At 46.5% G+C, this 23,633-nt stretch overlaps 2 protein-coding genes across 6 annotated transcripts in view; both read left to right on the forward strand.

The window, feature by feature from the left end:
- Positions 1 to 23,633, forward strand: part of LOC115092963 (zinc finger protein 567-like) — a 1,005,854-nt gene that overhangs the window by 738,472 nt on the left and 243,749 nt on the right. The gene's annotated exons all lie outside the window — the stretch shown is intronic.
- LOC115092979 (oocyte zinc finger protein XlCOF6-like) overlaps positions 9,313 to 23,633 on the forward strand; it is a 44,505-nt gene continuing 30,184 nt past the window's right edge. Inside the window, exons 1-5 of one of the 4 annotated variants that reach the window (XM_029604516.1) lie at positions 9,313 to 9,642; positions 18,324 to 18,450; positions 20,439 to 20,545; positions 20,674 to 20,787; positions 20,929 to 21,039. In XM_029604516.1, the coding sequence (XP_029460376.1) occupies positions 20,515 to 20,545; positions 20,674 to 20,787; positions 20,929 to 21,039 (256 nt within the window). In that variant the 5' untranslated portion in view covers positions 9,313 to 9,642; positions 18,324 to 18,450; positions 20,439 to 20,514. The remainder of the gene's footprint in view (positions 9,643 to 18,323; positions 18,451 to 20,438; positions 20,546 to 20,673; positions 20,788 to 20,928; positions 21,040 to 23,633) is intronic. The other 3 variants (XM_029604507.1, XM_029604525.1, XM_029604535.1) reach the window with 3 other exon arrangements.

Genomic DNA, 23,633 nt, shown 5'->3' on the forward strand with positions numbered 1-23,633 from the left:
CACACAGCTACCATCTTAGTGAGTATTTTAACTTGTCAGTCTGTCTCATCTACAGCTCTGCTGCACTGGGAACCTGCAACCGGACTTCCCTAACCACCTCTGTGAGACAAGACTCCTCTGCCGAGGATCCCTGGACTGCTATCTCTGGATTGCCTCACTACTGCCACCTCTGGTGGAACTCATCAGCTGTTCAATAAAAGACAAATCTCTGTGTTTGGTGTCCTGAGTCTGGCCTGGTACTGTGGATTCTCACAGGGCTCCTCCCTGTGGGCATGGTCATCTCCACAGTACACGGAGAATCCACTCAAACACCTCTAACCATAACAGTCCCTTACTCTAATCTGGGCAGAACATCTGTGACATTTAGAGTGTTTCCTAGCCAAGGATGCTCCCTTTTACCCATTTGAAAGTACCCGCTTCTCTTCAGCACCCTATGTTGACTGCAACCTCCACATATCCTTCCCCATTATTCCCTCTCCCTGCATAGCTCCCTAAGAACATAAGAACATGCCATACTGGGTCAGACCAAGGGTCCATCAAGCCCAGAATCCTGTTTCCAACAGTGGCCAATGCAGGCTATAAGTACCTGGCAAGTACCCAAAACTAAGTCTATCCCATGCAACTGATGCTAATAATAGCAGTGGCTATTTTCTAAGTCAGCTTGATTAATAGCAGATAATGGACTTCTTCTCCAAGAACCTATCCAAACCGTTTTTAAACCCAGCTACACTAACTGCACTAACCACATCCCTGGCAACAAATTCCAGAGTTTAATTGAGCATTGAGTGAAAAAGAACTTTCTCCAATAAGTTTTAAATGTGCTACATGCTAACTTCATGGAGTGCCCTCTAGTCTTTCTATTATCTGAAAGAGTAAGTAACTCTGATGATTTTAAACACCTCTATCATATCCCCCCTCAGCCGTCTCTTCTCCAAGCTGAACAGTCCTATCCTCTTTAGTCTTTCCTCATAGGGGAGCTGATCCATCCCCTTCATTATTTTGTCACCCTTCTCTGTACCTTCCCTATTTCAACTATACGATTTTTTAGATGCGGTGACCAGAATTGTACACAGTATTGAAGGTGCAGTCTCACTATGGAGCGGTACAGAGGCATTATGATATTTTTCATTTTATTCACCATTCCCTTCCCAATCATTCCTAACATTCTGTTTGTTTTTTTGACAGCCTCAGCTACCAGTGGTGCATTTGCCTCGAAAGCACCCGCACCCAATGAATGTTTTAATTTTGTGAGGCACATGATGTTGGTGTTAATACTCATGTTTTCTGCGTTATTTGTGGTGCGTTTATTCTTTGACTTTAGACTACAATGTTGAAGAGTGCTGATGCTTTCACTGATAAATGAATAAAAATCTTAGCGGTAGCACTAAGAGTGACTGCTCTAAGTGTGAAAAACCAATGTTAATTTTATCAATTTAGGGAGATGAAAATTGAAAACTATTCTTAATATTATAGATGAGGAAAGAAACAAGCGGGAAACATAGTGTGGGAGACATCACTAGGTAGTCATGTTAGAAAAAACTTTCACCTAGCTTCATGCCTGACTAGCTCAGTCAGTAGAGCAGGAGACTTTTAATCTGAGGATCCAGGGTTCAAATCCCTGTTCAGATAAGATGCACTTTTGTCAATCCAAAACCTATATTTTTTTTCATAGTTGCTATAATTCTCTAAATAGGCAACACAGCAACTCTTGAAAAACAAAATTCATAATGCTACATTTGAATGTCCTTTGAGAAATGAATGGCAGGAACCCAACATGGGTTTTCCCTAGATCCTTCTTGCTCTAGTATTGGCTCTTAAAGTTTCCAGTACTAGAGGCACAACTCTTGGAATTGCCAGAAAAATATGATGGAGGAGACTTCTGAAAATCGAGGAGGTAAAGGTCCTGGAATGGCAGAACAAAAATGCAAAGAATGCATGGTTGACAACAACCTCTCTTCCAGATTTCTTTTGAGAAATTTCCATCCCTGAAGCCAAAAGCATTTATTGATTATCTGCAATGATCTGAACGGATTATTATAGGCATTTCTCATGTATATCGTGGACAGATCTGAACTATGCTAACACTATGCTAAGCACCCTTACAAGATTGCAGATTAACTTCTTCCTTCTATTTTTAGCCATTTCCTGCTTTGTGTTTCGGGCTTTCAGTTGGAGTTTTAGGTTTGGTAATGAAAAACATCCAGGTATTCAACACCATTATATTTTGATTGCCTATGGTTATGATTTTGGAAATAAAATTGTTCTCAAAAGAGGTGAATTCTCTAAATTGCTGCCTGAAACACTCCAGTGTAAAAGAAATTGAAATATAATTCTTGCATATATTAGTATACATTGGAGTTTAATTTGAATAAAAAAGTTGTCACAATGAGTCAAAGATTCTGATTTATTATCAGGCAGTCCAGTGTTCTAGAATGCTTTCAGAACTCTGATGCTACAGGCAATTTGTGCCTGGCTTTAATAAAGAGAAATATTCTGGAAGATTGAAAGAAAATGAAAGAATGGTATTGCTGCTCTTTTGAAGTAGAAAATAGAAATACTTTATGCTCTGAAGCAAAACCAAACTTCCCTCAGGGAGAATTGAACACATGCCATGAGGGCAAGAGCACCAAACCTATCCTCAAGAAAAGAAGAATCTGCACTAAAGGGAACCCATGGATGCGCTTAGAATGGTCACAGATTTGTAAAGTGATTTTAATGTTTTTCTAGATAGCTTGAATAGTTTCCTAGTTTGCAAATTTTCAAATCTCATTAACGTTGGCAGCTTGCGCCCTCATGTCCCCTCTCCCTCCCCTCTCCCCCAGCCCGTCACCGAACTGCATAGATTAACACACATACTGCAAGTTTTGGTGAAATACAGGGCACAGCTTTTATTATTAACATAAAACAGATTTTCGGTACCCAAGCAGTTGTGCATCCGCCAAAAGATCTTACCGGCCCCCTGCCATGTCCAAGCCACGGGTCCATTCCTCCGGGCAGCCCTCGCCCACCTCTACACACTTTTCTGTCTCCTAGGACCCCCAGATTGTCCACTGTGTCCTTCCGGTCCCTCCTCGCCTACCAACTCGGGTACCCCCACCACCGGCCTGGAATAGTATTTTACTTGTCCCAGGCCCCCTCCCCATCACTCCTACTGCGTTCTTACTTCAGTAAATACGCGCTCAAGTGTCTCCTGTATGGCGTTTTAAACAAATGATACCCCACATCGATAGGTGTATCAAATCCGGCTGCTACAGGCATAAGCATGCCTCTTCCGCCCACTTGTGTCTGATCGGCAGTATGCCCATTCTCTGTGCCCACCCATACCTCGATCTGTCTGTTTACCTTCTTCCGCCCCCTGCGCCATAACTTGTCACCCTGCCATTTCATCTGGGGTATGACATCCAACCATATTATGGTTGTCCCCGGGGTCATATCTCTTAATGTTCTATATCTCTTTTTAACCTATCTATCAGTTGTTTGGTTGTGTTCTCCCCCATTCTCAATCATTCAGAACATTTCATCTGAAATTCATATCAAGATGTGCGTCTACCCATGCTTTACTTAGAAATAATATGATCCCTGTATGAAAGACTAAAGGAGCCCTGCGAACAAGGCTAATTGATCAATAGATCTGTATCTGTCTTCAGCAGCATGATGCCCTTTCAACTTATGACTCTTTGGATTGAACAGCCTCTTCCAACAGACTACATTAGATTCTTTTGTTATAGAGAAGATCAGGACTGATTAAGGAGGTTAAATTAGATATGTTTTGCTAGCCCTTGTTGAACAGCACTGGCTTCATCTATATTTTCCTAAATTCTGTACCTGCACAGGGACTGAAGAATAACAATGAATGTGGTGTATTCTTTTTAAAGACAAGCAACAATATTGACATGAATCTTACTAATGCTTCTCTACATGATATTACATTTGACCTTTCTTGTAAAGAAAGCAAAACCGTTTAATAATTGTATTATGTGCCTTTTGTTCTTTGCTGTAGATGGGTGCAAACAATATTGTAATGGCAGCAAATATGTTCTTTCATGAAACAAAATCCTATTAATATTCAGACCCTTTGGATAAACACACCAAAGAAGAAAAATCCAACCTTGTTCGACACTGGATAACAAATAATCTCTATTTTCCAAGCATTGCTGCATTTAGTAAAAAAAAAATGTAATATCATGTAGAGAAGCATTAGTAAGATTTAGGGATGTGAATCGTGTGCTCGATCGTCTTAACGATCGGGTTTGGCTGGAGGGAGAAAAAAATCTGATCGGTGGAGATGTGAATTGGAATCGGTTCTGATACACATCGTTAATTTTTTTATAGTGAGGCCCGACCCTTTAAAATTGACCCCTTACCTTCCCCCACCCTCCCAAACCCCCCAAAACGTTTTACGAGTACCTAGTGGTCCAGTGAGGGCGCGGGGACCGATCTCCCGCTCTCGGGCCATCAGCACCATTTTGGCTGCCACTCATCTTTAAAGATGGCGCCGGCCAGCCAGTGCTCCTACCATGTGACAGGGGCCGGCCAATGGCATGGATACCCTGTCACATGGTAAGGGCAAAGGGCCATCGGCGCCATCTTTATGAGTGGCAGCCGACGGCCCGAGAACGGGAGATCTCTCCCGGGACCACCACTGGACCACCAGGTAATTTTAAAATGTTTTGGGGGGATCGGGAGGATGGGGGAAGCTAAGGGGTCATTTTTAAAGAGTCAGGTGGGGGGATTTTTTATCGGGCATCGGCACCATTTTTGAGTGGCAGCCAAAATGGCGCTGATGGCCCGAGAGCGGGAGATCGGTCCCCGTGCCCCCACTGGACCACCAGGTACTCGTAAAAAGTTTTGGGGGGGTTCAGGAGGGTGGGGGAAAGTAAGGGATTAGTTTTATAGGGTTGGGGTGGGTTTAGGGGTTGTTTTGGTGTGCTGGTTTTCCCGCCCTCCCCCCAAATAACTCCAGTTAGTGGACACTAAATGGAGTAACAATTTTTCACGATAAATCGGGAAAATTTCTATTGTATCGCGCACTCTAACGATTTTTGACGATTTAAAAAATATCGGAATTTTTTTTAAATCGTCAAAAAACGATTCACATCCCTAGTAAGATTCATGTCAATATTGTTGCATGTCTTTTAGAAGAATATACCACATACATTGTTATTCTTCAGGCCCTGTGCAGGTACAGAATTAAGGAAAATATAGATGAAGCCAGTGCTGTTCAACAAGGGCTAGCAAAACATATCTAATTTAACCTCCTTAATCAATCCTGATCTTCTCTATAACAAAAGAATCTAATGTAGTCTGTTGGAAGAGGCTGTTCAATCCAAAGAGTCATAAGTTGAAAGGGCATCATGCTGCTGAAGACAGATACAGATCTACTGATCAATCATGTAGCACATTTAAAACTAATCAGAGAAAATTCTTTCACTCAATGCACAATGAAACTCTGGAATTTGTTGCCAGGGGATGTGGTTAGTGCAGTTAGTGTAGCTGGATTTAAAAAAGGTTTGGATAAGTTCTTGGAAGAGAAGTTCATTACTTGCTATTAAAGTTGACTTAGAAAATAGCCACTGCTATTATTACCGTGTTTCCCCGAAAATAAGACCTAGTAGAGGTTTTGCCAAATTGCTAAATATAAGACCTCCCCCGAAAGTAAGACCTAGCACATATTACATGTAAACGATCGAATTAGCTACGGTATTCCCTCCCATACAGTAACGCGCGCCCCTGCCGTTTTGCCGCGCGTTTAACCTGCTAACTTACCGCCTACCCTTACCCCTGCGTAAGAGGCAGGGGTAAGGGTAGGCGGCAAACTTTCCCCCAGCCCCCGCTCACCTGCCCTGGCCGCGTCCATGGGTGCTGGTCTCCGGGGCAGTCCCAGTCCTCTCCCCTCCTCCCGAAGCAACGAAAGCGGAAAAAAAGCGAAAAAGAAAAAAAAAAAAAAGCGAAAAAAAAAAAGTAGCAAGAGAGCGAGGGGAGAGAGGACGGGCAATCCTATGCTCGGGATTGCCCGTCCTCTCCCCTCCTCCCGAAGCAAGGCGCGAAAAGCAGCCTTGCTCCGGGAGGAGGGGAGAGGACTGGCTATGTAAAGCAACGAAGTGACTTACTTTTTTCACAGCCCTCCTCCGGAGACGGACATCGACGGACACGGATCGCGGCTCCCCTGCCTCCCGGAGGCGGATGGATACCTGCACAGGCTAAAGCGGCCCCTGTGCATGCGATTGGGCCGCTCAATGTGTGACGTCACATGCCGTGACGCCAAACGTCATGACATCACGCATTGAGCGGCCCAATCGCACGCAACAGGGGCCGCTTTCGCCCGTGCAGGCATCCATCTTCGCCTCCGGGAGGCAGGGGAGCCGCGATCCGTCTCCGGAGGAGGGCTGTGAAAAAAGTAAGTCACTTCGTTGCTTTACCGTACACTGCCAGTCCTCTCCCCTCCTCCCGGAGCAAGGCTGCTTTTCGCGCCTTGCTTCGGGAGGAGGAGAGAGGACTGGCAATCCCGAGCGTACCGCAGGATTGCCTGTCCTCTCTCCCCTCTCTCTCTTGCAACTTTTATTTTTTTCACTTTTTCGCTTTTTTTTTTTTTCCCGCTTTCGTTGCTTGCTTTGGGAGGAGAGGAGAGAGGACTGGCAATCCCAAGCGTAGGAGAACCGTCCACTTCCTGGTACCTGTCATTTCAAATGTCATTTGAAATGACATTTGAAATGACAGATACCGGTACCAGCGTGTCCATGAAGCGTTAGGCCAGCGCACCCAGGATACTGTATAGCGCTCTATACAGTAAAATGGGTTGCGCGGGCCTAACGCTTCACGGACGCTTCTTACCGTAGACGCAGCTTGCATTTTTTAAAATTACTGTATAGAGAGCATCACTCTTCTTTTTCAGTCAATCTGTGATTCTGTGAGCACGCAAGCCCAAAAGGGAAGAGAATGCAAGCTTTGTTTTGTTTTGTTCAGCAACTGCCCTATATATTGGTGATATAATTGGACATCTAGATTAATAAAATCTCATACAAATTGCTATAAGAAGGAAGGAATCAAATTAATCAGATTAGTCTGAGTTTCCTTTCTTCTGCATTCTCTCATAGATCAACAAATGAATGGAGAAGAATGGATGGAAATGGACAATGTGCTCAACGCCCCGTTCTCTCAGGATTCAATAACATCAGTGGTCATTTTCTAGGTTTGAGTCAGCAGCAGCCTCCACCTTTCAGTTTTTCCCAATGGAGAAAAGGAAGCAAGTTAAAAATGATCCCAGCAGGCAGAAGTAGTTGAATACAGGCACCGAGGCAGGGAGTTCATTTTTTTGTTCAACAATATACCGGCATGTGAATTCTTCTTCATGGAAAAATAAGACATCCCCTGAAAATAAGGCCTAGTGCATCTTTGGTAGCAAAAATTAATATAAGACACTGTCTTATTTTCGGGGAAACAGGGTAGCATCAGTAGCATGGGATAGATTTAGTTTTTGGGTCCTTGCCAGGTTCTTATGGCCTGGATTGGCCACGGTTGGAAACAGGATGCTGGGCTTGATGGACCCTTGGTCTGACCCAGTATGGCATGTTCTTATGTTCTTATGTTTGTATTTTGCTGTTTCTTCAGTATTCCAGTGTTCACAGAGGCTGAGGCTGGTTTCTCAGGCTTTTCATTTCAGTTTTGTCTGCATGTTTCTTTCTAATTTGTAGTCCCTTGTTTTGTATTGGGTAGGGGTCTGTCTGTATTGTGCATGTGCAACAGAGATATAGCATTTTGGCTAGCATATAGATTCTCTGAAGGGATTTCTAGCAGTTTGGCTTGTTCTGTTTGCTCACTAGTTTGTGTATTAGTGTTCTAGGGCTTAGTGTAATGCTTGCCTTTGCTGCCTTTTTGTAGAAGATAAAGTTGCTGCAGTTTGAGTCCTGAGAGTTACTGCTGTTATGGCATAGTATGGCAATATTCTAGGTGTTTTCTTTTTTTGTTTTTGTAGGGATTTGTCTTACTTCACAAAATGTTGGCATTGGAGGGAATTTATTTTGTTGTCACTGAATATATATATACTTTTTTTTTTTTTTGCATGTCCTAGTCCTGTTCTGCTCCTGTTGAAAATCTTAAATTCTTAAGATGAGTATTATGATTTTTGCTGTTTTATTATAGATAGATATTCTCTGCCTTTTTGGAAAGAAGATTGATTTTTCTTTTATTACATGGATTGGATCTGATGTTTCTGTTAAGTGTTTACTTTTTACATGATGTGTATTTGGAAACTGCAATAAATACAAAATAAATTAATACAATTAATAAAGCTATTTTTTTTAATGCTGGTAAGTGCTTGAAACAGAATTAAAATATTTTAAAGCATCACTCATGATAAAACTATTTAGAGTCCACCTGACAATGGATTTCTAAGGCATTATTATCAATAAGAGTACAACTAGTAGGGACTAGATCTGTATGTCAACTGACCACCATGTTAACCTCGGGCCCCCCCCCAAAAGAATTAATTTCTGGCTTCCACCACTGTTCTCACATCTCTAGCTTTCTATGGTGTATCATGTTGAGCGCTGCTGATTCCATCATGGACGCCAAGGAAGGACTCTGAGTAACAACATGAGACGCCACGTTCTAAGCAGAACACCAAGTTCAGATAAGAGAATTTTATCTTGTCCCTTGATGAAGTTTTGGATCCGAAACATCGATTGATGTTGGGTATTTCTGACTGAGCAATGGTTTCTCTGTATTAAGACTGGACATTTATTGGATGTTTGTGACAGAGTTATGGCTCTTATGTGTTAAGAACACAAGACACTTATTAGTGACCGAGTTACGATTTATCTGCATTAAGAAAATTTAGTAAAACATTTTTTGCACCGAGTTCATACTGTAGTGGATGATAGAAAAGACTAGCAGTGGTCACATATTACCACACGCATCTAACGGCTTGCCGATACCTCCTTGTATGAAGTTTTATAAACGTTAGTCTATTAAAGATATTAATTTGGCCTAGCCTGTTTAGGAGATGTTTGATATTTTGACTAAGGCTCGTACATTTTGTTGGTTTGAGATAGTACTTCTAATCAAACATTTACAAGTCCACAAAAAAAGCAAAAAAAAAAAAAAAACCAGGCAGCTGTCAACCTTACATGCCATTGCAGTCACAGATTTGTTATTCTTAATGATTTCTCCTCACCACCCCAAAATAAAACAGCAAAAATACAAATTGTAGAAAAGATGTAACAGAACCTAAGCAGATCGCTGACCTATTTTGTCTCAGACACCCTTTACAGAGCCACCTTAAGGAGGTGGGATCTTCCCAGAATGCACTGAAAAGGAAACAGCAAGGACTCTGCTGGGTAACTTTGCATTTGCGCTGCACTTCTGCTCCTCTTGTCTCGGACTGCAGGGTTACAAAGAGCCGAAAAGACTCGAAATAAAAGCAGAAACATTCTGCCTCGCCGGGATCAGAAACCGCTGCGAGCCTTGGCCCCAGCTCTGCAGAGGGGGAGAGGAGGGACTTTATCTCAGGAATCAGCCCCACCTCCTCCTCTCCTGTTCATTTTTTTTTCTCAGCAGCTGACCAGGAAAGGGAAATCCCCAGCCTGAATCCATCCCTCAGCTGCAGCATTCAGAAGGGAAATGTCTGCCCTGGTTTCTGAGTAGGTAAGAAATTCTTCTCTGTCCTCTTGTGTACTGTGCGCTAGCACTTAAAGGAAAAACATTTCTCTGTGCCGCTCCTCCAGCCTTCCCTGCTCACAGCACGGTGCAAAGATCTTTATATACAAGTGAAGGTTTGAGTTCTGGTCACCCTCAGGTCAGCAGAGATTATTAACAGGGGAAAGGAAGATAAGGATGTGTAGACTGTCTCTCTTTCTTAGAAGACTTTGTCACATTTACAAAAGCATGCAGGGCTTTCCCGAAGAAGAATGGCAAATTGGGGCAACGGCAATTTGGTTGTCCCCATGCAACTGTAGTAGCCCCTCATGCCGAGTGCACTATCATGAAGCTGCAGCTCCCCTTCCTTATATCTCAGGGCCACAACTGCCATTCCTGTTTTCCCCTTTTCTCCTGCAGGGTGAAGACACCTGCTTGCCATGCCCTACTGGAGCCAAGGAGGTGAGAGGCATCCCAGCCAGCAGCAGAGCAGGGCCAGCACTTCTTATCCATTCCTGATGCTGGTTGTTCCTCTCCCTCCTCAATCGGTCAAACAGATGAGCTGGCCCTGTGAGAGGGAGAGGAGACAACAGCAGCAGGAACAGGTCAGAAGCACTGAACCCACTGGCCTCACTCGCCTGCTGGCTGGGTCAGAAAGCAGGAAGGGAGGTAAGGAACAGAGGGAGAAAGAGAGAGAAGCCCCTGAGAGGCAGGAAGAGCAGATTTCAAGCTGGAGGCACAGGGATTAAGTGATGTGCAGATAATTGGAATGCAGGGAATGGGGTGGAAGGAAAGGAGATTGTAGGCTGAGAGATGAGATTTGGGAGCAGGACTGCCCTGGGGAGGGAAGGATGAATCAGAATAACTGCCTCTGACATAACTATTGGCAGGCAAAGGAGGTGACACAGGTATGGGGAGGCCCCCCCCCACATTCCTAATCCTTGTATAGTGCACCCCCAGTCTGGTGAATTCGCCCTGGGCACCACACCCTTCTGTAGTCAGTCCTGCACACGTGAACACACTCTCTCACACACAGGGGCCAATGCAATAAGACGCATGCTCAAAATGGGAGCTTGTATTAAGCGCCTGTTGTCCTAAAGCTGTTATGAATTGGAATGGATACGAACCCTGGGCCGCAGTGAGAGATGTTCCCACCCACAGGGAGGAGCCCTGTGGGGACTCGCGTCGGTAGGCATGGCCCCAGCAGCGTAGGACACAGCTGTGTATATTAGACTTTATTAAAGAGAAATAAAGGCAAAGCCCACAGAGCGGGAATGTAAGTACAGTTCCACGTAAACCCAGTAGTGAAGATCCAGTAGTGGCCCACAGAGCGGGGTATGCCAGGAGGTTCCTCTGAAGAGATGAATACCTCTGGAGAGCAGGTCCGGTAGTGGCCCGCAGAGCGGGGTACGCTGAGGAAACTGCGCTGTAGCTGGTAGTTGAGGTGCAAGAGTCTGGCGGAACCACTAGATAGTAATGCAGTACTGGGTAGCAGCCTCTGAGGAGGATACGGTAGTGGCCCATGGCATGGGGTACACCATAGGGAATCCCAGCGAGACAGATGTAGAAGGTACTCACAGGAAGTAGTCGGTAGAGCTTCAAGGAGATAGTCTGGTAGAAGCTCCAGGCAGAAAGGCCCTCCGAGGAGCGGATAGCCAGGACGCGGGGAGGCTCCTGAGGAGTGGGTACCTAGAGCGTCTGACACAGGAGCGAGCACAGATAGAGATACTCCAAGTAGTGGAATTGCAGGAAGGAAGACCTAACTCGTAGCATGAAAAGTCCGGAAGGATTAATTACACCAGCGAGATTACATCATGCGGAGGGGACGCCCCCGAGGTTCCTGCTATGACGTGTACTAAAGGCCCATGCCGGATCCAAGATGGTGGTCGGCAGCACCCACGCCGTCCCGGGGATGCCGGGGAATGCGGCATTTGCAGGCGGAGGCCGCCACTCGTCCGAGGAAAGCTGGTGCAGGGAAAAAAGAGGTGAGCATGAGAGGTTGCAGCCATCTGTGTCCGACAAGCGCAACAGTATCCCCACCTTAGAGACCCTCCCCGGGGGTTTTGGTTTCCTAGGGTATGCCAAGTGGAATTGGCAAATCAAATCCTTGTCCAGGATGTTACTTGCAGGCTCCCAACTGTTCTCCTCTGGTCCAAATTCTTCCCAGGATATGAGGTGCTCCCAGCGTCTTCCATGTTTCCGCACATCGAGAATGTCATCAACCTGAGAGGTAATATCCTCTTCCGCTGAGAGAGGTTGCGGTTCAGGTGTCTTCTTCGAGAATTCTGAGAGAATGAGCAGTTTCAGAAGAGATATATGGAAAGTGTTATGGATACGCAGAGATGTTGGCAACTGCAAGCTGTACGTAACTGGTCCCAGGCGGCGGAGAATGGAAAAAGGCCCATTGTAGCGAGGCGCGAATCTAGCAGATGGCAGCTTAAGGCAGATGAAGCGGGTACTGAGCCATACCTTGTCTCCGGGCTGTAGCTGTGGTGCTGCTCTGTGATGAGCATCATAGAACTTTTTGTCCTGTTGTCCTGCCTTTTGAAGAAGGCCTTTGGTGTGCTCCCAAAGCTGACGGAGTTCTTGCTCCGAAGCCTGGGCTGCAGGAGATGATACTGACAAGGGCATCAGTAAAGGAGGTAACAGTTGTCGTCCATAGACGAGTTGAATCGGCGATGATCCAATGCTTGCTGATGGATGCGAATTCAGTGCAAATTTGGCACAGGGAAGCAATTCAGACCAGCCACTTTGTCTGGAGTTGACATAAGAACGGAGAAACTGTTTAAGTCCTTTCGGTCCTTTTAGTCTGTCTGTTAGCTTGCGGATGGTAAGCTGATATTAGGTCTAACGAAATGTCAAATGTTTTGCATAGGGATCTCCAGAATTTAGCTATAAACTGCACTCCTTGGTCTGATAGGATGTGCTTGGGCATGCCATGCAGACAAAAGATGTGTCGTATAAACAGCTTGACTAATTCTGGAGCTGATGGTAACCTGGGTAATGCCACAAAATGCGCCATTTTAGAAAAGCGGTCTACTGGGACCCAGATGGTGTTGTTGCCGTTGGACAAGGGTAAGTCTTCAGCTGGTAAGTCCTCAGCTGGTAGAGGCTGTAGAAGTCCCAAGGATGGCTGGCCGGAGGCGTCTGTCTTGCACAGATGGGGCATGACGCCACATAGGCCTGAATGTCTGCCTTCAGGAGGGCCACCAATAGTATCTCTACAGGGTAGCCAGTCTACGAGATTGCCCAGGGTGACCTACAAGCAGAGAGTCATGGACCCACTTAAGAATCTTCCTCCTCAGATTCTGAGGAATTATCGTCTTCCCGGCTGGGTCTGTGTATGTAGCGGTGAGCATTACTTTAGCAGGGTCTGTAATATGGCGCGGTGCATCCGGGACATCCTCCGTGGAGAAGGAACGTGAGAGAGCGTCTGCATGGGTGTTCTTGTCAGCTAGGCGGTACTTTAACAGGAAATTGAATCGATTGAAAAACAAGGACCAGCGGGCCTGTCTGTGGTTTAATCGTTGCGCATGACGTAGGTATTCCAGGTTTTTGTGGTCGGTGTAAACCGTTATCTGATGTTGAGCCCCCTCGAGCCATGGGCACCATTCCTCAAAAGCCAGTTTAATGGCTAAGAGCTCCTTGTCTCCAATCCCATTATTTCGCTCAGCAGGAGAGAAGTGCCGAGAGAAAAAGGAGCAGGGATGTATTGTGTGGGTGTCACTATGTTGGCTAAGGACAGCACCAACTCCGACATCTGAAGCATCCACCTCAACAATAAAGGGTCGTCTAGGATCCAGGTGGTGAAGACATGGCTCTCCAAGGAACACCTTCTTAAGTTCCTGGAAGGCGTTGACGGCTTCTGAAGACCACTGAGAGGGCTTGGCTCCCTTTCGCGTCATGGCTGTAAGAGGCGCAGTCAAGGTAGAATAATGATGGATGAATGTTCGGTAATAGTGAAACCGAGGAACTGTCGCAGAGCTTTAAGACCAGTGGGTTGGGTCCAGTCCTGGATACTCTTGGTCTTTTGCAGATTCATTTGGAACCCCCTGCTGGATACCATGTAGCCCAAAAAAGGAACAGACTCTTGATGGAAAGATCACTTCTCTAATTTGGCATAAAGGTGGTTATCTCTCAGTCTCTGCAGGACCCTTGCAACCTCCACTTGATGACTCCGAAGATCTTGGGAGAAGACCAGTATGTCGTCTAAATACACTATTACATACTGGTACAGCATGTCCTGAAAGATTTCATTCATCATATTTTGGAATACGGCCAGGGCGTTACAAAGGCCAAAGGGCATGACCAAATACTCAAAATGGCCGTCGTGGGTATTAAATGCCATCTTCCACTCGTCTCCCTGACGTATGCAAACTAAGTTGTATGCCCCTCTGAGGTCCAGCTTCGTGAATATCTTGGCTTCCTGGAGCCTATCAAAAAGTTCCAAGATCAGTGGCAAGGGGTAGCAGTCCTTCACAGTGATCTCATTTAACCCTCAGTAGTCTATACATGGGCGAAGGGATCCATCCTTTTTACCCACGAAAAAGAATCCGGCTCCGGCAGAGGACTTGAAAGGCCGAATGAACTCTTTTTCTAAGTTCTCTTGGATATAGGTCGACATCACCTTGGTCTCAGACAGAGAGAGTGGGTACACCCTTCCTCTGGGCGGCTCAGAATCAGGCTTTAATTTGATGGCACAGTCAAAGGACTGGTGAGGTGGTAAGGTGTCTGCCGCCTTCTTGAAAACACGTCTTGGAACAACGAGAATTGTGGAGGTAGGCCCGGAAGAGAAGTGGTAGTTGTCATGCAAGGTATAGGGGTTACCTTCTTCAGGCATGTTCCATGGCAGACTACTCCCCACTGTGATAGTTCTAGGGTACTCCAATTAAATTGGGGTGTGTGCATTTGTAACCATGGTAGCCCGAGTACCACTCAATGTATGGCCTTATCCAGGACTAGGAAGGAGATGGTCTCTGAGTGAAGAGATCCAGTGCGTAGACAAATTGGTTGCGTGGTACAAGAGACCTTACCAGGTAATGGCTCGCCATGTATTGATGATAACAGCAGTGGTGTGGGTGTCCGAACTATGGAGATCCGTAGGTGTTCTACGAGTCTTCTGAGTATGAAGTTCCCTCTGGCATCGGAGTCCACAAGTGCTAGCATTTGAAACTCGAGGGTCCCAGAGATGATCGAGACTGGAAGGTTCAGTGGAGGAGATGGAGAAGTTAGACCTAGGAAGAGTCCTGCAGCGGATCCTAGGTCTGCGAGTTTCCTGGACAGAAGGGACAGGAGTGAACAGCATAGCCAGGTTGTCTGCAGTACATACAGAGACCGAATCGCTTTCTGTGATGCCTCTCCTTAGCTGTCAAGTGGCTGCGGCCTAGTTGCATGGGTTCTTCCTCCTCGGTACCGGATGCGGGCGTGGTCTGAGTACAGGAACTGGACGAGAGCGTGGAACCCTTGATGAAGGTTTTTTAGGACCCTTCACCTCCTGTGAGCGTTCACACAGGCGACGATCAATTCGCCCCACGAGGTCAATGAGTGAGCCCAGGTTTTCAGGGAGTTCACGAGCTGCTAGTTCGTCTTTAATGCATTAGTTAAGACCCTCTAAGAAAATAGCCTGCAGCAACCCAGGTCCCAATGAAGCTCTGAGGATAAAGTCTTAAATTCAGTAACATAGTCAGTCAAGGGTTTGGCCCCTTGTTGAAGATGTAGGAGAGCTGATCCAGCGATGGTCTTGCGAGCGGGGTCATCGAACACAGATCGGAAGAGTGCAAGATAGCCAGTCAAGTCGCTAAGAACAGGATCATTACGCTCCCAGAGAGGCGAAGCCCAGGCCAGGGCTTTTCCATCTAAAAGAAACAGGATTTATGTAGTCTTGGCCACCATGTTGGGAAAATACGTGGGTTGTAGCGAGAAGTGCATACAGCACTGGTTGAGAAAGTCCCTACACAACAGGGGATCACCTGAAAAACAAGTGGGGGTTGGCAAGGGCACGAAGGTTCGTGCAGGCATCACCTGAGGAGAAGAAGTGTCCTTGTCAGGCATCAACATAGAATTCAGGCGGGAATTCAGCTGGTTGAAGGTTTTAACCAAGGTTTCTAAAATACATTGTTCAACTAGGCGTAGGGCCAGGCCAGGGATGGCCTGGAGGGCTGAGACCTGAGCCGGGTCCATGGAGTTAGCAATCTGTTATGAATTGGTATGGATGTGAACCCTGGGCCGCAGTGAGAAATGTTCCCACCTACAGGGAGGAGCCCTGTGGGGACTCACATCAGTAGGCGTGGCCTCAGCAGCGTAGGACACAGCTGTATATTAGACTTTATTAACGAGAAATAAAGGCAAAGCCCGCAGAGCCGGAATGTAAGTACAGTTCCACGAAAACCCAGTAGTGAAGATCCAGTAGTGGCCTGCAGAGCGGGGTACACCAGGAGGTTCCTCTGAAGAGATGAATACCTCAGGAGAGCAGGTCCGGTAGTGGCCTGCGGGGTGGGGTACGCTGAGGAGACTACGCTGTAACTGGTAGTTGAGGTGCAGGAGTCTGGAGGAACCAGTAGATGGTAATGCGGTACTGGATAGCAGTCTCTGAGGAGGATACAGTACTGGCCCTTGGCACGGAGTACACCGTTGGGAATCCCAGCGAGGCAGATGTAGAAGGTACTCACAGGAAGTAGTCGGTAGAGCCTCAAGGAGAGAGTCCGGTAGAAGCTCCAGGCAGAAAGGCCCTCCGAGGAGCGGGTACCTAGAGCGTCCGACACAGGAGTGAGCACAGACAGAGAGACTCTAAGTAGTGGAATTGCAGGAAGGAAGTCCTTGCTAACTTGTAGCATGAAAAGTCCGAAAGGCTTAAGTACACCAGCGAGATTACGTCATGCGGAGGGGACGCCCCGAGGTTCCCGCCATGACATGTACTAAAGGCCCATGTGCGTCCCGGGGACACTGGGGAGCGTGGCGTTTGCAGGCAGAGGCCGCCAGTCGTCCGAGGAAAGCCGGTGCAGGGAAAAAAAAAAGAGGTGAACTTGAGAGGTCGCAGCTGTCTGCGACTGGGCGCAACAAAAGCGTGCCAGCCACACCCCTGTGTGCCCAATGCAATATTTAAATGAGATGAAAATCAGGGGAGTGTAAAAAAGGGTGCGCTAAGGAAGAACTGTGCGTCTCTGCTGTTCAAAAATGTATTTCAACGAGTGCCCAAAACTGCAACAGGCGCTTAGTACAAGCATCCATTTTGATTATGCTTCTTTTTGATTATTTTGCTGAAGTACTGATTTCACTGCTGAAGTTTATTATATCAGGTGCCCATTGCAATAAGCGCCTAAATTGTGTGGTCATAATAAGTGTGCTTCCTTTTGATCAAATCAATGTGTGTGTGTGTGTGTGTGTGTGTGTGTATATATATATATTTCTGTACCACAAGCAGTAAATTTAAGAGTCAGAATGGTAATAAGGACGACACATTTATTGCAAAACAGAGGACCATTTTTTCTTTTTTAATATTTCTCATGAGCCCTTGACTGCGAGTTAACTTTACTCCATCTGTGGAGCTGAATTGCCTGCATTAAATAATGTGCATCGAAACCCCAGCCTTTGGACGCGCTTTCCTGCATTGGAGGATAATAGTTGATGTCTTCATCTACAATGAATTTACACGCATTGGGCACTATTGGGCAAGCATTTGTTAAGGTGCACATTTTGGATGTACTAATCTTACTGCACGGGACGCTATTCTTGCGCACCCAAAACTCGTGCCCAACCATGAGTTAACCTGTGCACCTTATTGCATTGGCCCCCACAGTGCCCTCACATCATCTCTCTCTCTCTCCCTCCCCAGGCCCAACTCAGCATTTTCCATTTTTCTGCTTTTGCACACCAGCCCCACCAACCTCTTTCAGTCGTACCTGCTGCTGCCTCCTCCTCTTTCATCCAGTCCAAACAGGCCAGTGCCTCTTGGCGACTTCTGCTGCTGCTTCCTCATCTTCCATCCAGCTGCTGAATAAGCCAGCACCCAAGATTCCCACGAGTTCCTCTGGATACATTCTGGAGATTTATGAGACCAGAGCTCCCTGCATGCTATAATTTACTGGAGAGCTGATCTCACAGACATCGGCCTTGGCAGAGACCTTCCATTTTGTAAGCTGCTGGACTCTTTGATCAAAGACCACAACTTCAAACCCCACAAAGCTGCACATCCAGGTGTCTTACCTCATCTGAACCAGATCCCTTCCCCACTGGAAATGCATCTTTACTCTTGCTCTCCTCCCCCCTAATATATCCTTGATTAGCTCCTATATGACTTCCAGTGCCCGATGACTCCTCTCAATCTGCCTCACCTCTAACTCGTTCCACTGCTACAACTGAGAACTGCTCCCACTCTACTCATTTCTTATCTGCAGCTGTACAAATGCTCCACTCTCAGGTTCACATTTCTTTATTCTGACTGAAAATTGTAATTCCACTGTAACAGTACATGTGAATGTGATTTTATTTTGATTGCAGTTTACCTTAAGGCTAATGCCTCTGAAAGTGTAGTTCAGTTTAAATTTGCTTGTAATTTACCTTGAGACCACCATGGGAAAAGGCAGAACATCAAATGATTATAAATAAACCAAAAAAATAAAACAAGTATTATTATACATGTTATAATGAAGCTGGAGGGAGAGGGGCTGAGGGTGTCCTGTTTGCTGTTCCAGGCATCGGTCACGTTCAGTGACGTCGCTGCTTATTTCTTGGAAGTGGAGTGGGGCATTCTGGGAGAAAGGCAGAAGGAGCTGTACAAGAAGGTCATCAAGGAGATTCATAACATCTTCATGTCACAGGGTAAATCTGCCTTTTCTATCATCTAGTAGCCATAGACACATTGCAGGATGGGAGCTGCCATTTAATTAGGTCGGAAAAATACCAGGTGCCAGGGCCCATGGGCACCTAAAATTTAGGGCCTGGATCTTAATGCCATCTCAACTCCAAAAGGAGCTGTGGTGGCTCTCCAGAGCCCTGTGAGACTCCACTGCTACAGATCTGGCAAAAGGATTTCACTGACTACCTTTGCAAACAGCTACCCTTTGATCTTTGTATTAAAGGTCAAATAAATTTTATTCCAACCACAATTTCCCTTTGAAAGCACTGGACAGTAGTAAGTAAATGCTCTCTGCTTGGTAAAACCCAGTTTCATCTCTGCAAGGCTAAGCTTACTTTCTAGTGCTTGCTGAGAAGAGATTTACCTACCTAAAATTGGTCACAAGCTCTGCCAAGTACCTCGCTTCCCTGCAATGCAAAGGCTTAAAGACTAGGCACCAGAGTTTAAACACAGATCTGTTTTCTAGTGGTAGCCAGTGGAATTTGATGAGTAACAGGATGTCATTATTTCCTTGCAAGGGTTCAGTTTCAATATTGTCATCCAGTGATCTTCCTTGGTAGCCCCCTTATCTACCTTATAAATGGCCTGTGACCGACGGCCCGCAAATGCGCAGTAGAGACCAGCTCTACCGCGCATGTGCGGGCGAGCACGTCGCTCTGAGCCAGCGTCAGAAAAAAAGAAAAAACAATGGCGGCGTCCAGTGGCAGCGGCAGCGGCGTTGGGTGGCGGCGTCCGGTGGCAGCGGCGGCGGCGTTGGGTGGCGGTGTCCGGTGGCAGCGGCGGCGGCGTTGGGTGGCGGCGTCCGGTGGTAGCGGCGGCGGGTGGCAGCGGCATGGCGGCATCCAGCGGCGGCGGCGTTGGGTGGTGGCGGCGGCGGCGGGAGGCAGCGGCGGCGGCGTCCAGCGGCGGCGGCGTTGGGTGGTAGCGGCGGCGGCGGGTGGCGGCGTCCAGCGGCGGCGGCGGCGGGTGGCGGTGGCGTCCGGTGGCAGCGGCGGCGGCGGCAGCGAGGGAGGAGAGAGAGAAGGAGGGACTGACAGAGAGGGAGGGACTGAGTGAGAGGGGAGGAAAGAGAGGGAGTGGGACTGAGTGAGAGGGAGAGAGGGAGTGGGACTGAGTGAGTGGGAGAGAGTGAGTGGGACGGAGGGAGAGGGGGGGACTGAGTGAGGGGGGAGGGAGATAGAGAGGGAGTGGGACTGAGGAAGAGTGGGACATAGAGGGAGGGGGAGGGAGTGGGACTGAGGGAGAGTGGGAGAGGGGGAGGGAGTGGGACTGAGGGAGAGTAGGAGTGGGAGAGGGGGAGGGAGTGGGACTGAGGGAGAGTGAGAGGGAGGGAGAGAGGGGGGGAGGGAGTGGGACTGAGTGAGAGGAGAGGGAGGAGTGGGTGGGAGGTAGGGGGGTGGAGGGGAGAGAGAATGAGGGGGAGGTGAGAGACAGAGGGATGTAGCCCTTTTTAACGGCTTAACGGCGGTGGCAGCGAGGGAGGAGAGAGAGTGAGGGACTGAGTGAGAGGGGAGGAGAGAGAGGGAGTGGGACTGAGTGAGAGGGAGAGAGGGAGTGGGAGGGAGGGAGTGGGACTGAAGGAGTGGGACTGAGGGAGAGTGAGTGGGACTGAGGGAGGGAGGGAGGGAGTGGGACTGAGGGAGAGTGAGAGGGAGGGAGAGAGGGGGAGGGAGGGAGACTGAGTGGGAGGGAGGGACTGAGTGGGAGGAGTGGGTGAGAGGGAGGGAGGTAGGGGGTGGAGGGAGTGGGACTGAGGGAGAGTGAGTGGGAGGAGAGGGAGGAGTGGGTGAGAGGGAGGGAGGTAGGGGGTGGAGGGGAGAGAGAATGAGGGGGGAGGTGAGAGACAGAGGGATGTAGCCCGTTTTAACGGGCTTAACAGCTTGTATAATATATTACAGTAATGTAGTTTACCATCGTATGTATGATCATCACTAGATCTTTCTCCTTCAAGAACAGATTAATCTGAAAGATCATTACAAATTCCCATCACCACTACCACCATGGCAGTAGTTTGATTCTGCATTGTTATGTTAAACAAGAGGTTTCATACAAGACCAGGTAGAGTTTGTCTCTTTTCTTTACACAAAAGCTGGCACATCATCATCTAAGCTCTCCGTAGTTTTATTAAAGGCTGGAATAATCACGTTTTGTTTGGTTAATCCTTATTCATATTTTTTTTTTCACAGGTTATTCAATTCTTAATCCTGATGTTATATTCAAGATTAAAAAGGAAGATGAGAACTATTTCACGCCGCACTGTGAGGCGGAGGAAAAAGAAAACATGAAGGACCCTCCCATTAGTAAGTAAATGTTTTGTGTTTAAAGGGCTTTGCACTTGCAGTTCACAGAATGTGGGTCACTAGCATCAAACATTTGGAAGCTTAATATCAATTAGCCGTTCTCAGTGAATCCTTCTAGACATTTTTGTTTTCTCATCACAGGCTTTCCTCTTGTAACGTCTGTGTTCTCGCTGAGCGTCAAACAAGAAGAAGATCTTTTCACGGATCCTCCTGAATCAGGGACGACTGAAGAGATTCATCCTTCTGTAACAAGTGAGTATAAAATTGCTCCTGGAAATCTTTATTAAGGTCAGCTGGCACCCAATTTTGGCACGGTGGGGAGGGAGGGGGAGGTAAAAAATCATAACCCTTTCTCCTGCTCCCTGTGTATGTACGTTGGATGGAATAAGCTGCCTGAGGGAAGAGGCACCTGATAGGTAATGGACTTTCTCCTCCAAGAACTTATCCAATCCTTTTTTAAACACTGCTATACTAACTGCACTAACCTCATCCTCTGGCAACAAATTCCAGAGTTTAATTGTGCGTTGAGTAAAAAAGAACTTTCTCCGATTAGTTTTAAATGTGCGATGTATATCTAGGACAGCTCATAGTTGCGAAGCTGCATAGTATCCTAATAGACTGGGGACACCCAAGCCCCCCTGTGTTTTTGGTAAATACAATACCTGGCGCGCAAATCGAGGCAGGCGACGCCTCCAAATGAAATCAAAGATTTTTTTTCTGCCAGTTGCGCAAAATCGAGGAAGGGATATACACTGGTAGAGATGAGAAAAGATAAAGCAATTTCGGTAAAATAGTCATTTTGGCGATTGCAATCCTACCTAATCAAGAAAAGCTTCTTTTATTCCATCTACTCATGTCCAGAGTGAGTTTATCAATGAGGGGAAGATAGTTTAAAGAGTATAGGTCTGGCAGCTTAGCGGATAGTTGTACTCCCAAGTATTTGATATGAGTTTTGGCCCACTTAAATGGGTAGTGCTCTTTTAAAGTCTGAACTAGGGTGGAATTCAGGTTGATATTAAGTAACTCCGATTTATCAAAGTTCACTTTGAGACCTGTGACCTTGCTGAACTGATTTAGTTCCCGCATTACTCCCTGTAGCGATTGAATAGGATCCGTTAATGTTAGTAACACATCATTAGCGAATAATGACAGTTTATAGTGATTCCCTCCTAAATTGACCCCCTGAATATCATTCGAAAGTCTGATCTTGGTAGTCAGGGGTTCAAGATACAAAGCAAAAAGCAAAGGTGATAAGGGACACCCCCCCCCCATCTGGTGCCACGTCAAATGCTGAGCCATACCCATTGTTTACCTTAACCCTCGCTTTGGGATGATCATATAGTTTTTGGATCCATTTAATGAAGTAGGGCCCAAATGCTAGCTTTTGCAGGGTAAAAAACAAGAACGGCCAGTGATCTAAGTCAAACGCTTTTTCAGCGTCGATGGATATAGTACAGTCTGCTCCCGTTCCCTATGGACCAACCAGATTAAATCAAGCACCTTGCGGATTTTATCTGCCGCCATGAGCTGTGGCACAAGACCTACTTGATCGGAGTGCACCAGGCAAGGTAGATATTTATTAAGTCGTAAAGCTAAAAGCCTAGCCAAGATCTTAAGATCAACATTAATGAGGGATATTGGCCTAAAGGAGCTACAAAGTGTAGAATCCCTCCCAGGCTTTGCGAGCACTGTAATACCAGCCACATTTGCCTGCAATCCAATATTCCCATCCTTCCTAAGGCTATTATAATATTGAGCAAGCGGTTCCGCCACCGTATTAGCGCATTTCTTGTAGTAGGCCCTGGAGAATCCATCGAGGCCTGGCGGTTTACCTAGCTTGAGAGATCTGATAACAGAGACTACCTCCTCTGCTGTAATAGGGGCCTCCAAAGACTGTTGTTGTTCTGGAGTTAGGGAAGGCAAGGCAAGATCTCACAGATAATCTGTGATGCAAGACTGCTGGATATTCGTCAGTTCGCTATATAGCGTGTGATAGAAGTCAGAAAAAATCTCCCTAATCTCAGAGGATTTTGTAAAAATTTTCCCCTTTGTTGTCTTTGATTTTAGAAATATGATTATGGGACATTTTAGTTCTCAATTGCCTCGCCAATAGGCGTCCAGCCTTGTCTCCTCCCTCATAATTCTCCTGCTTACTGATGTCCAGGGCATGCAGCACTTGGTTATTATCCAACTGATTTAAAGTAGATTTCAGCGTTAATAACTTTTGATAACATCGATTTGATTGGGTTCTCATGTGATCTTTAGTTAGCAGAGTAATCTGAGTCAGTATGTCCATTCGAGCCTGTAGCCGTTTACGCTTGCACAGCACTGCCCTAGAAATCAGTAGCCCACGTGCTTCAGCCTTTGAACCCTCCCAAAGGGTGCCAGGAGTAACAGTGGGGTGTATGTTTAATGAAAAATATTCCTAAATTTGCAGGTCTAATTCCTTGACAAAGTGAACGTCTTGCATTAAAGACTCATTCAGTTTCCAAAATCAGTCTCCCGTGTCTCTATTACCCATATCTACCTCCAACCTTATGGGAGCATGATAGGACCAAGTGATGGTCTCTATTTCGGCTGCACGGACCTGGTAACTCAACAAACTGTCTATCAGGAAATAATCAATGCGGGAATAACTATTATGAAGTGAGGAGTAAAAGGTGTAGGAGCGAGATCTTGGAAAACAATTCCTCCAGATGTTGATGAGGCACCAGTCCTCCATAAGCCCCTTTAAATGACCCTTAGCCCTGGGTGAGGTGGACACTGAGACAGTGGAGTTATCTAATTCTCGGCAAAGTGTGATACTGAAATCCCCTCCGAGAACTATTGAGCCCTCTGCATGTTTC

The sequence above is a fragment of the Rhinatrema bivittatum genome, chromosome 1 (assembly GCF_901001135.1).
Source record: "Rhinatrema bivittatum chromosome 1, aRhiBiv1.1, whole genome shotgun sequence".
NCBI lineage: Eukaryota > Metazoa > Chordata > Amphibia > Gymnophiona > Rhinatrematidae > Rhinatrema > Rhinatrema bivittatum.